Source organism: Zootoca vivipara, chromosome 3 (genome assembly GCF_965207765.1).
Source record: "Zootoca vivipara chromosome 3, rZooViv2.hap1.1, whole genome shotgun sequence".
Lineage (NCBI taxonomy): Eukaryota > Metazoa > Chordata > Lepidosauria > Squamata > Lacertidae > Zootoca > Zootoca vivipara.
Genome location: NC_142586.1, coordinates 37,685,725 through 37,700,056, shown reverse-complemented (window position 1 = coordinate 37,700,056; position 14,332 = coordinate 37,685,725). Strand labels below are relative to the sequence as shown.

The 14,332-nt window shown below is 39.9% G+C and overlaps 1 protein-coding gene across 1 annotated transcript in view; it reads left to right on the top strand.

Moving 5' to 3' along the window:
* Nucleotides 1-13,414, top strand: part of ELOVL4 (ELOVL fatty acid elongase 4) — a 42,216-nt gene extending 28,802 nt beyond the window's left edge. The window contains exons 4-6 of the mRNA XM_035109541.3: nucleotides 8,519-8,690; nucleotides 10,094-10,221; nucleotides 11,521-13,414. Coding sequence (XP_034965432.1) covers nucleotides 8,519-8,690; nucleotides 10,094-10,221; nucleotides 11,521-11,790 — 570 coding nt within the window. The 3' untranslated portion in view covers nucleotides 11,791-13,414. The remainder of the gene's footprint in view (nucleotides 1-8,518; nucleotides 8,691-10,093; nucleotides 10,222-11,520) is intronic.
* Nucleotides 13,415-14,332: the final 918 nt, after the last annotated feature.

Sequence of the window (14,332 nt, the reverse complement as noted above, 5' to 3'; positions counted from 1 at the left end):
GGGGAAACTGAAAACATCCAGTGCTGCTGCCAACACATCTGCCCATTGCCCCACCCCTCCTTCCGGGTTGCTGTCGGCACCACATATGATCAAACACAATAATGGATTGTTATTAGCTATAGAGGTGTGGTTGTGTATGATGTTAACGATGGTGACAAATTACAGGTGTAGTATGTGGCTCTTGGTTGCTTATAACAGCGAGTGTTTGTGCACCCAATTAAATATGCTAAGCAGATACTTGCTTTTTGGATGGACAAATTGCCAAGGCTCCATGGAGCATTGGAGCACTTTGTAGGGTCCTGCTTCAGTTCAGGGCACCTTGTACAGATCCAACTTCACCTTGGACAAGGCCAGAATCCTTCCCTTTTGGCTAAGGAGTCATCACAGTCTTCTGCACACCCACAACACCTACTATAGATAAAAATCATATGACTATTTCATAGTAAGATGTCTTCATTGACAGTTGTACACTCCTAGCTGAAATGCATTTACTTGCTAGTAAGTGCCAGCTCATGCTTGTCAGTGACCCCATGGTGACTGTTTCTGGGTTACCAGTTGATGGCCCCCAATTACCATTCATTTCTATTCAATTTTTATGTCCTGGTTGCGATATGAAGATGCTGCTACAGGTTACTCCATAGAAAATGGAAGACGCTTTAGGTTGCTCCATAAGAAGCTCTCCCAGAGATGTAGATTCAGATAAAGCTTCAAATGCAAATATTGTTCCACACCTAAGATCAGATGCTGATAATTCAGGCATTTTAAATCTCACTTTTCCAACTCCGCTTTGGGTTTGTGTTGCTGTGGCGAAAATCTGCTGAACCATTGTAGGCAGGCAGTTTGGCATTAATACTAAGTCACAAAACACAAGTGTGAATCTGATCTTTAGAAATAATAACCAAAATTCTGCAGCAACAGCAAGCTGGACTGTGCTTTTGATGTAGGTGTACAAAGAATTTCCGTACATAGCCTCTTGTAAACTGATTTCCAGTTATTTGTATGAATCCATGAGAGGCTGAAAGCTGGAAAACAGATTCAAAATGAGGAGTCCCAGTACTTAGTTATTTATACATTACCGTAACTGTATCAGCTTCTACCAACTGCATTGTATTACATTTAGGGAGGCAACATTTGAGTTTTGTTTCAGCATGTTTTGACGGACCTTAATTCTAGTTGCTATAACATGAATCTACTGATATAATCAAGGGATTTAGCAACAATAATTTAGTTCCCTCCCTGAATCTAATGACTAGAAGTTTCCTCTCTCCTGTTAATTATGTCATACGCAGAAGCAGAATTTCCACTTGGCCTCAGTTCAGAAAAACACCTACATTCAAGCACAGATAGGTATCTTTGAGAAATACTATCAGCGCATCAAGTAGCTGCTGCTGCTGCTATGCAACATTCATTAAGAATTAAAATGAAGAATCTCTCTGCAGCATTGAATAGTCTCCCATGGACCTTGCTCACACTTTAGAAAGGGTTTTAGGAAGTAGTAGACCAAAAATGGAACTATCTTTGGTACTTACATCACACAGCAAAGACTTCTGTGCACGCTGTAGGCTGATGAACTTGTGATGTTTTGGTGTGTGTGTCATCTTTTGAGGTAGAATGTTCACAATATTGGTGATGGTGCAAAATGTTCTATGGTGCTAAATATTTGGATCAAGGAAGATGTTACTTGTATGCTTGGATCAAGGATTATATTACTTGTATATTACAACAGATCTCTGTGTTGTGTTTGTTTTTTAATATTGACTAAGTGTGATAAATTTTTCTAACTAAAGTTTTGCAAATATTGAAATAAAAACTAGGAAGCAAAGACTAGGAAATAAACATCCTTCTTTAATGTTTGTGTCCTGTGGCATTCTGACACTGAAAGTTCAGCATTCTGCCTTATAATTAAGGTTGGTATTGTAATGCCCTGCCACAACCCAGCAGTGTTTCATTGCCTGGTTCACACATAATGCTATAGCTAAGCTTGAATAAGCAAGTGTCTGGTGCACAGTTAGAAAAACACACCCACTTAGCTCCTCCTTTACTCCCACCAGTGCCTCCCTGTCGCTGGGAACCAACCCATAGACGCAAACCTGGGCTTGTGATTTATCTTCCCTAACCTACATTCAATTAGCTAAGAACATGCCTTGGTTGCTGCTGATTGTTTGTTTCGAGCAAGACAAACTGCAAGCCCATGTTTGCATGTAATGCTATGCTAAACCACGGCTTAGCTCATGGTACTGCAGCAACAGCAGAAGCAAGGGAGGGTTGATGGCTACAATTTGTTCTGTGATCATCTAGCTCAAAGTGTACTTCTTTTCCTTAAAATGAAACAATACAAAAGAAGTTGTGCTCTGCAAATTCTGCTTACTGGTAGATTGTACTTTATTATTTCTCCGCCTCTTGTCATTAGTCCCGCCCCCTGCCCCCCCCGGCAAACCCCACCACAAGCTATGTACTGGTAGTACCCATGCAAAAAAGGCTTGTGCTGGCACTACTCAGGCATAGAACAAAGGAAGCAAAAACCTACTGTTAAAAGAACTCCCAGTGAAATCAGTTATCACAAACGTGAAGTTGACTCTGAAGTGCAAGGTACGGAGATCAGGGACCTCTCACTGACCCTTTAATCGTAGTTGTTAATGTAATCTTTCTATGCCATCTGGTGTCTTAACAGACTTAGATTTTACGTGTATCAATGCTTGCTGGGACAGGGGAATAGTTATACACATTTCTGATATAATTCTGATATTTAGAACATTTTAGGCATTTTAGAATGTGTTATTATGTCATAACTGTCTGTCAAACTAGCTTTTATTAGAAGTTTATAGCACAATTTAACAATTGTGTCCTACTATTTTTGCTGTGCTTTCCAACAACTCAACCTCCCTGTTCTTAACCTATTACCACAATTTAGAGCATAATACATGTAAACCTGTATGTTCTCATCTGTGTCAGTGATTGCCTCTCTGGCCTTGGGCAAACTTGCTAAATACTTTATCTTTTCTCTCTCTCTCTCTCTCTCTCATATGAAAACTGAGATAATAATAGTTACATATATCCTCAGGTAAAATGCTGGCTAAATTACTGTTTTTATTTCACTTTGAATCTCAGCAAAAAAAAACCCACAAAAAAAGGAAAGCAGACAACTTACAACGGGGTAGTAAAATAAAATCTGCATTTATTTAATGTTCTTGGACTGAAAGGTCACAAGGTATATTTGCAGAGCTGTGGGAAATCTAGGCATAAGCAGTCATGGGGAATTTTAATTATTTGGAGCTGGAAAATTGAAAGGAGTCAGTGAAGTCTGTGGTCAGTTGCATTCCCATGTCAGGAGAAGAACTGTACATCTGAATGGCGGAGTTCTAGACTTCGTACAGTGCTGAGCTTATTTACTATCAAGCAAAGGAACCAAACGCTAGCCCAGGCACCCCCAAACTTTGGCCCTCCAGATGTTTTGGACTACAATTCCCATCTTCCCCGACCACTGGTCCTGTTAGCTAGGGATCATGGGAGTTGTAGGCCAAAACATCTGGAGGGCCGCAGTTTGGGGATGCCTGCACTAGCCTATACATCATGAAGACCCTTTTAGAGAACAGTGCCTATTTGATTTCCCTCACCATCTCTGTCTCCTATCTGCAAAGTCCTTATGAAATGCAACAGAGGCAGACAGAATGTTGTGCATCTCATTTCTTTTTAATCACTCTTTCACAGTTAGGAAATAACTGCTCTTCAGATTTGGTTTGGCATTTCATTCTGGTCAGAGCGAAACCTTAGTGAGTGCGCTAATACAGAGAATGATTGATAGGTTTTGAGGTTTATGACTGAAGCGGTTAACCATGTTCTTTTGATCCCCATCAGGCATGCGGCCTGATCTGTGTATTTGAAAATAAGCTCCAGTGTACTCAATGGGGATTAATCCCATGGGGCATGAATGGCAGCCTTAGGCACACTTAACTTTCTCTGGCTAATTCCTCCAGGATATTAAGACTGCAGTCCTACTTGAACCAATTGGGACATCCTTCTGATTGAATTGTTATGCTCTCATCCTAAATGCACTTAAATGTTAGTCATTTCTGCTAAAACACAGTGCGATTTCTCATATGGCCATGGTTTACATGTCACATTAAACCATAGTTAAAATAAACCATGGTTAAAATAAACCATGGTTTAATGTGAACCATTAGTGTGCTGCACATGCTGCTGAAATGGTAGGTGCTCTGCTCCTCCTCTACTTCTGCTGTTACTTTGCAGGTAGGAAGGAAGCCATGGTCTGGCTTGCCATGTTCTCTGAACCCAGGCTCACAGTTTGTTCTTCTTTAAATAAATCATAAGCAGAAGCCAAGGTTTGGTCTTCATTTCATGCTCATAGTTTGCTTTGGGGAAATGAAATGAAATAGTTTGTTTAAATTATAGTTTAGATGATATGTGAACCCAGACCATAGCAATTGAAGTTTACTACCCAAGCGGTATTTGTTTATAATTTTATATAAGACATTTACATACCCTTGAAGAGAATCTAGTCTCTACCCTGTCACACATTTTTACTCCAGATCCAGAAGGGCAAACAAAGGGCAAACATTTCCAGATTTTATAGTATATTTTCAACTTATATGCATATTAAAAATAATGTAGGTGCTACTTGTCCCCTTGACATTTCCAGAGTTAGGTTTCTGAAGCATATTACAGTGGTTATAATTGCACCTTCAGTCCTCAGCAGGAGTGGACCTCCCTCTTGGGTGAGGTGGCCACGCTAGCAGCTCCCGAGCGCCCAGCTGCAGAACTTCTCTCACTGCCTCCGCTGCTGCGTCTGAGCCACCCGTGGAACACCCCTGGCACAGGGTCCCCCCCATCTCCTCACTCTGCCCCTCCTCCCTGGCCAAGGGAAGTGACCTCTCATCACTTCCACTCCTGCTGGGTCACAACCTCCCCCAGATTTTTTTTTTAAACAGGGAAAAACCAGAAAACTGAAAATACCCAAGTTGCCATACATTCAGGAAATTCCAGAGATCTCTAACATTTAAAAAAGTTATCATATACACAGCCCAACAAGACAATGACAAAAATCCACCAACAGCATACAAATCGATATGGCTAACCTGATCCAAAACACACACATACCCCACTCACACATGAAAACAAAGATCACCACAGCTAACCACAAATGAACAACCACACCCTAGGCCAACCCCAACCTCTCTCACCACCAAAGGGAACACAAGCAGACAGCAGAGAACCTGCACAAGCAATGCTGACACAAACCCCCACATATATTAAGTAAAATAGAAACATCGCCACCCGACCCCCCCCAACTCTTTCCCTCCTTTCTTCCTAATGTCTCGACAAATGAAACTGATTTGTAAAAAATGTTACATGGGGGGGGGAAATAAGAGAGAGGCATTTTGTAAATCAAGAAAATCTTTGATAAAAATACATTTTTTAAAAAGTTCCCCCGGCGTCCAATTTCTGTACTAATGCGGTATTTTTTGGACATATGGCAAACCTAATATAGACGTACTTTGAATGCAAGAACTCCACATAACAGAGCAGGGAAAGGCATGCATTTCTGGAAAATCACTGTACAATCACCCACAATAGTATTTTTCATAGGTAAGAGAAGCACTGATCATTCCTTTTAGGTTTGTTATGTTTATATAGTAATAGTAAACGTTTGTAATATAAAAGTTACAAACTATTATCCAAATTTGCAAGTCTACTAAACAATTCTAAACATCCATCTTTCAAGCACAGGTTGTGTCACTCAGGTTTCTGTAAGAGCAGTAGCATGTTAAAATTCCTAGTTGTATGCAACTAAGTCATACTCCAGGTAGACCCACTGAAATAAATGAACCTATGTTAGTCGTGCCTATCAATTTAAATGGGTATACTCTGAAAGAACCCTTAGTACTTGCTGTATATACATTTTAAAGTAAGAATCTTGAATACTCTTTGTAAGTGTCAAAACTTTATTTGATCGGTTAATGAAAATGAAGGTAGCATTCTGTTTTTTATCTTCTCCCAAAAGGTGGTGTCTTAATCAGTGCTGCGCTCTTCAGAGTACTTACTGTACTATAGCTATCATTAGTGGGTGTTAGCACAGGCTTTGATGTGGGAGTTAAATACATGACTATCTGGCTTAGGGCAAACAATGCTACTTCTTGAGCAATGTGCATTTTAAAACCACTTCTGGATAACCTTTATATCTGGGAACTCCTAGCTCTGTAGGGTGTCTCCCTTCATCTTCCCTCTACTTTCCCATTACACCCGCATGTATCCCAAATAGTTTGCCTTATAAGACTCAGAGCGAGTCTGGCAACAAGTAGGGAAGGAAACAAACTGGTTTTATTTATATCCCACACAATTTTGAGGACCATTGATATCAAAAGTGTCTGGGGAAAGAGGCAAGAATTCGGAATGTGATAAATAGAGTCAACTGAAAGCAAAAAGATTTGCCAAATCACCAGTGCAGAATTAGCCAAACTCTTAAATGCTTCTTTGACAAAAGTAGTTGGTCTTTTTTGGTTCTTCAGTGTTAATTAGAAATGCCCAAGGAAGATATTTTCAAAATATGGAGAAAAGGATAAACTGTTCCACTCTTTCGAGTTGGAAAATGGCAGTGTAGTAAAACACTATTATTTGTAAAATACTGTTTTAAATGTAAAGATGAGTGGAGCTCTAAAAAACAAATAAAGGACAGAACGCAGGTATGGATCCATCGGGTTTCCATGGTAGATTATAGAATCTGGACTAGATCCTGCAGCCTGCTTCATGTGTGAGACAGATCAAATAAGGGACCGTTACAAAAAACTTTCCCTGTAATAAAAGAACTAACGGTCACTAAATTAAGTAGAATAACTACCTATTATTAGTATTGCAGTGTTGAAAGACTGAACAGTCAGGAAGGAGTTACCTACTATAATTACTATCCTGTTGCTTGTCCTATTAATAATCTATTAATCCAATATACTCAAAGGCTGTAACTTCATGCATAGTGTATAGGGTCACCCCAGCCAAGTGCTTTAAGCTTGATTCCTATGCACACTCATTTAGGTGAAAACCTTCCTGAGCTCAAGAGCAGTTACTTCTGAATAAACATATATAAGTTTTGCCATTAACAGTTTACAGACTTAGAACACCTGTAAGTGTGCATTTATTTTGTTACGAGTACTTTAAATCTAAGGTGTTTTTACCTTAAAGGGGGTTAAATTAAAAGTGTGCCATGGATTAATTGGACAGTCAAAGTGAACTGCAACGATATCTTCTTTTGTAGAGGGAGGTTGCCTTGTTCCAAGACGACATGCTTGCTGCTTTTTGAAAAATAAAACTGGGGAGAAGTGTGCATCAGTGCTGGAGTCATGGGCCTTTTATCTACCTATTTCTTTATAGCCATAAAAGAATTTTTAAAGGATTAAAAAAAGCAAAAGATTCACAAAATGGCCTTTTTAAAAAGACCTGCATTGGTGTATTGCGGTTTCAGTGCTGCAGCAGTGGTACACTCAGTTTCTAAAGAATTAAAATAAAATAAAATAAAATTGTAGAGGGTGAAATCCATTGTCAAATGAAGCATTCACTCTCACAATCAATTTCCCCCTCCCTCTCCTTCCTGTTTCACCTCCATCTGCTGAAGAGCCCCACCCTCTCCAGCCATTTTGGTGGACATGTGGGGAGGGTTGTCTTTTCAAGGTCCATTTTCCTAATATATTAATATCAATTAAGGCTTAGCTGTTTTTTATAGGAACACCATTTAACAGCATGATTTTATACATGTCTACTCAGAAATAAGCCCCATTGAATTAAATAGGGCTTGCTTCCAGGAGTAGCTAAAGACTGCAGTATGAATAAAATTCACTTTATTTGTAGACTAAGAACACTGGCTGTTTATTGTCTAGAGAAACTGGGGAGAAATTGGCAAAGGCCATAAATGGCTGGAGTCTTGTTCCAGCTCGCAATAATAAGCTATGTTCCACATTTAGCTCTTTAATGTTCAGATTACTACAATACATTTTGAGAGGGGTATTATTATTTTTTAAGTTGAAGTCCTATTCATATCTCTGAAGCTACAGTTTTATCTTTATTGTTGTGAGATGAGGGGGCTGAGTGGGGTGTGTATATTTTATTTTATATTAATTTCAAGGATCGAATAGCACACAATGAATGGCTTCACAGAACACGATCTTGTTTTTAAAAGCCTCCCCCCCAAGAGAAAGAGAATGCACCAAAAAAAATTCTTTTTTATTTACCTCTTTGAAATGAAGCCACAAATAAACTTGTAGAAACTCTAAACAAAGAATCAGGTATTAGTGAACAAGACAGGTGAGGGAAATCTTTGGCCCTCCAGATGTTGTTGACCAATGATCTGTGCTGGTGGGGGCTGATGGGAATTCTCATACAATATTTAGAGACCCTCAGGTAAGTGACTTCAGCTCTAGAGGTCTATGTAATGGCAGACACTGGGCTACATGGTCCATGTATCTGAACTCCAAATTAGTATGTGAATTCTTACACTCTTCTTTCTGTATTACAGATAGCCGGGGCTTTATGGTGGTACTTCGTATCAAAAGGAATTGAATATCTGGATACAGTATTTTTCATCCTAAGAAAAAAGTTTAACCAAATCAGTTTTCTTCATGTCTATCACCATTACACTATGTTTACTTTGTGGTGGATTGGAATAAAATGGGTTGCAGGAGGGCAAGGTGAGTAGTCTTGTTTATCTTCCCAAATAAGGAGTACAAAGTGGGGACTCTACCTGGAAGCGAATATTCATTTTGACAGTAGCGTGTAAATATTGTTACCTTCTGGAGGAATGGAATGCCTGTTCAGTTCTGGAATGCTAAAGTTAAATGGTATATTCCTTCCTTCTCTGGGAAATGAGGGGGAGGAAAGAACTATATGATTGCACTACTAGGAATTATGAAACACTTCACATGGGCACGAATGCATGATTCGGATTTCGCATGCAAATGCTTCTTTTTGTCATTTAAGTAAACTTGCTGTGTGAAGCAACACGCATGTCTGGCTTGCTCAATCTGCAACTATGAAAAAGAAGATATTCATTTATTCTGCCTTGCTTATTCCAGAATATTTCCATGGCAATTAAATGATTTAAGGCCCAAGCATATCCATGTTTATTCAGAATTAAGTCCCGTTCATGCCCCCTGTATTTTTAGTACAGTTGATATTATTTAACAGCCAGCACATCGCAAATACACTGTGGTTAAAATATTTCAGGTGGTAACTGAATAAGTCATCCTCAGAGTGGACTCACTGACATTCATTAAGTCCATTGGTTTCATTGAGTCTACTTTGAGACTGGTATGAGAGCCCAAAAGGGAGGCGACAATTGGGAGCTTACAGCAGTGGAGCTGCAGCCATCGTTGGTGCTTTGCTGACCTGGCAAGCATGACTGAATGAACTTGGCAACCTTTTGCAACTTACACGCCAGACCTTATCTCCCCACTACCACCACCACCACCCCAGAACACTCATTTTATTACCTACAGGTGATGTGTGGCTCAAGACGAGCCACAGGGTGTCATGCAAGGAAGTAAAAGGTTGTAAGGCAGCAGAGGCTAATTTAGATTGTCAGGTCCTCAGGACAGGAACCTCAACCTTTTCCTGTTCATATTATACTCTGCAAAGCCCCGTGTATATTTATGATGTCAAACAACTGAGAATAAGAATATAGGACATTCTGCTAGACTGGGAACAGTGCCTGCGCATAGAGGAGAAGGGTAAAAGGCGAGGGCTGAGTGGCAAAATGGAGTGTTGCCCACGATGGTTCAGCTTATTGCCTATGTGAGGGTGCACTCACACGGAAGGAGGGAGAACAGATCTCCATAGGCCACTGAGGTTGCCCCCCCCCCCATGAGCTGATATATGATATACATTGCAAATATTTCCCATATTTTATATTTAGAACTGAAAATACCTTTCCACTGTGAATACAAGGATGTAATTATTATAATGCCCCTATGAAACCAAATCATCTAAACTTTTATTTTAATGTGTATTGGAAGCAATAGAAATAAGGAGAATATGAACTTACACCTCTTGCAACTTTCAGATAACTTCATTTTTTGTTTCTTCCTCTCAACAGCTTTTTTTGGAGCACAAATCAATGCTTTTATCCACGTTATTATGTACATGTACTATGGACTAGCTGCCTGTGGCCCAAAATTTCACAAGTACCTTTGGTGGAAACGATACTTGACCATAATGCAGCTGGTAAGTAATTTCTTTAAAAAAAACCAAAACCTATTATCTAGGATACTTAGAACCTTGAATGCTAGAACTGTAGAGCTAGGTGAGTATCATGCATGCATCCACACACCCCATGTACCTCTTGAAGCAAGATCCTCTGTACACAGATCACACCATAGACATGAAAGAACAACCAGGAATGAGATTGGTATTCTAGCCAGATGAAAGAATAGAATTGAATACAATGAAATGTGGAGAAATAGCTCCAGGAAATGAGCACAGTGGTACCTTGACTTACGAAGGCAATCCATTCCACGGCGCTCTTCATAAGTCGAAACCTTCGGATGTCAAAACGTCCATTTTGCACATACGCAAAGCACGGTTTCGCGCTTCTGCGCAGAGGCAGAACGCCCACGCCGCTTCTGCGCAGGTGCAGAATGCACGCGCGGCGAAAATACTTCCGGGTTTGCCGACTTCATAAGTCGAAACCTTCGGACGTCGAGGCATTCGGATGTCGAGGTACCACTGTACGAACCAAAACAGTATCTTACATACCTATTTGTATGCAGATTATCTTAAAATAAATTAGAAATAACTGTAGAGTGGAAAGTATACGGTAATTCATCGAAATCTGTTCACACTGAATCCAGTAATTACACAGTGCTCAAAGGGTTTGGCTGCCTGAAATAGTTGTCTTACACGTATAAGGTTGGCCGCTGGGGGAGCAGGATGCTAAACTAGCTGGGCCATTGGCCTGATCCAGCAAGCTATTCTTATGTTATTATCTTATTACAATCCTTTTCTGGATTTTAAAGACCAGATTAATCCCTCCATATTGCTGGCAAAGGAACAACCCTGATTAGGGGAGGTGATTTATGGACCACCACCCCCTTCTCCGAAAAACATGGCTGTAGATCAAGCATGGGGAACCTCTGGCCCTCCGGATTTGGGGTTCCATCTCCCATCAGCCATAGCCAGCAGGGATTGTGATGGTTGTCACTCAGCAGAGTTTGGAGGGCCACTGCAGAACAGTTCTGAAAAGTACGGTAAAGGCTAGTTGTTGGTCATGAGTATTATGAATAGCAGAATAGTGGAAACGTGTCTTCTTTTTCCGTTTCCACCTAATAGCTATTATGATTTCTCTGTGACATGTTGGTGAATCGTTTTAAAAAGTATACCTTCAGTTTTGCAATTTGCCTGTTAATTCTTTTCAATATCTGTTTAATATTCAGACTCTCCCCACCCCCGGATACATTATAAAATGCAATTGAGCAGAAGCCTATTGATCAGGATCTTTGACATTCTGTTTTTCTACCTTTTCAGATTCAGTTCCACGTGACAATTGGACACACGGCCATGTCTATTTATATTGATTGTCCCTTTCCTAAATGGATGCACTGGGGCGTCATTTTCTATGCCAGCACTTTCATTATCTTGTTTGGCGACTTCTACTATCGGACATACAAGATGCCCAAGCAGCCTGTAAAGAATGGCAAGATTACCAATGGTGTTGTGGCAAATGGTATAAGCAAACCAGAAAATGGTCTAGTTGTGGAAAATGGAAAAAAGCAGAAAAAAGCAAAAGGAGAGTAACTCGATCCAGGCCTTAACCATTGTTGGCAGTGAGGAGCCTCCAAATTGGTTGTAAAAGAGAAAGAAACGTTATCCTATCTATACCAATTGACCTTTAGGTTATTGAAGAGATAGAAAACATTATTTATGAAGATCGTTTTAACAACAACCCTTCAACTTAAAAATTTCTATTGTAATTATGTAATTATTAAGACTCTCATGATCTCTATGTAAACTTTTAGACTGCTGGTGTTGGTAATGTAAGAAATAATTACTGAAGCATATCCTGTCAATCCAATGGTTAATACTACAATTAATCAAGGATACCGTTGACTTGTTGGAGCAGACATTTCTTTGAAAAAACGAATAGTGTATAAATCTTTCTGATCCTATCATTTGTTTTAAGACCAAATCATTCTCTAATTAGGACATTGATTTTTTCTTGCCCACTTTTATCATAGTTTTGTTTTATAGTCTCTTAAACTACATGTTACCCTAATTCGTCCACTATATCTGTTACAACTTCTCTTGTGTGGAATTGCACCTACCTCTTCATTTTTTGAAAGTAACACCTAACATTAAATACTAATTTTTGAAATACAGAGTCTGCCAATATAAATTTTGTTCTATTCAAATTAGAAAAAGGTATTTCTTTTTTTTAATGCATTTTCTCATTAATGAAGAGGACATATTTGAAAGGTCTGTATCTGAAACAAATGACAAACCATGGTCTAAGTCTAAGACAATCCTTGTTTCTAAGATGTCATGAAACTATTGTTTGTTGTCTCCAGTTGCATGAAACCCACGGTGCTAATGCTTAAAATGGTTGGATGTTATATTGTGGTAGAAGGGAGGACAGAACTCAAGTTTTTATTTTGCTAATGGCCTACTTATTTAGTACTGGGCATGTTAAATATAAAGAGGAGAAAATCATCAGCATAGAGTCTTGCAGCTGAAAGCCTCCACCCAACAATAGAACTCAAGTTAGCCACGACCAACTTGTTCCATTGGGTTCAGTGGGACTTAAGTCATGATTAAATTTAGTTAAATTGGGGCCCAAGTGCTTAAATGCCATGAGCAAATGCACTGTAGATAATATTGTTGTGAACTGTTTACTCACAAGGTGGTCTTGCCTCTAGTACTGTAATACTTGCGGGCTCATGATCTTTTTACAGGTACTGTACAAATAGACTCGTAATTGATTATTCTTGCAGTCATGTCACTGCAAGAGCAATATTGGCTGGTTAAGATTCCATCCCTTCCATATCAGCTTCTCTAAGTCTAATTTCCATGGCTGTTCTGCTCATCGTTCCTTCTGCTGCACCATTATGGCTTGCCTCTAATGCTTATTGTCAGAGTACCTCAAGCTCGACTCCGCTATGGACTGGATACATTTTATTGCACAACTGTGAAGAAAGTACAGTAAGGATTCTCCATTTGCACAGCCCTGGAAATGGATGTGGAGAGAAGTCATGATTTGCTGCAGCTTGGATTGAGTTTGAGGCACAGCTGGAACTAGAACTGAGGAGGTCGTTAGATTTCTCTGCTCTGAATACAAGAGCCATCCTCATATATTTATGAGAAAGATTTCTCTCTAGTAATGTATTTTATATCATGAAAATAAAGCTATTTAGTTGAGACAGATGCTCGCAGGACATCCTGTTTTTACTTTTACCCATCTTGTATTGTCTGTAAAAACAATAGGAGAACAACCCCCCCCCAATTTCCTAATATTTACTATGTCTCTTGCTTAATGGGTTTGCCCAAAACACCCCCCAACGCAATCCAAAAGTATAATTGGAAATATTATAAATGTCTGGACACAAATCACCTTTACAGGTTAATTTGGCATGCTGGTCTCCCAAAGTAACCCAAACTGGGTGTGGAAATACTGACATGGGCTGCAGTCCTAACTAGGGAGTAGGCCCATGGAACACAGTGAGACTGACTTCTGAATAAACCTGTTTAGGGTGACATGGTGGAAATGCACAGCAGATCTTAACTGGTCTGGGACCATCAACTAGCTTCTCTGATGAGGATTGTTTATTTTGTGCTTTTCAAAATGGACCCGAAAGGTGGGTGTTGTTGTAGGCAGCTGGCAGATCTGGGTGGGGTGACCTTGCTCAACTGGCTTCTGAATGTGGGGGTCGCTGCTGCTAATAGGGAGGGGGTGTGTGGCTGCAGGTAGCTTGGTTTCCAGCAGGCACAGTAGCAGAAGCAGTGGGTTGGCTCCAGCACCTGCCACCTGCTGAACTCCCCACAACCTCAACCCTCTGTTACTGGCAGAGAACTCCATGCTGGGAAGCCAAGTACGCAATGCAGCTCCACCCCACCAGCTACTCCTGCAGGCAACAAACATCTTGGGACATGATACACTAAAGGGCTGTTGATTTTATTGGGGGAGAATTAAGCATGTGCTTAACTTTTTCATTGAAATCAATGGGACTTGCATGTGCTCAACCTTGTCTGGATTATTCCCTTAATGTATAGAAATAAAAAGTAAAAGATGTTTGCAGATCTTTTGTCCTTTTTATAATCTATTAGGATTTCAGCATGGTGTGGT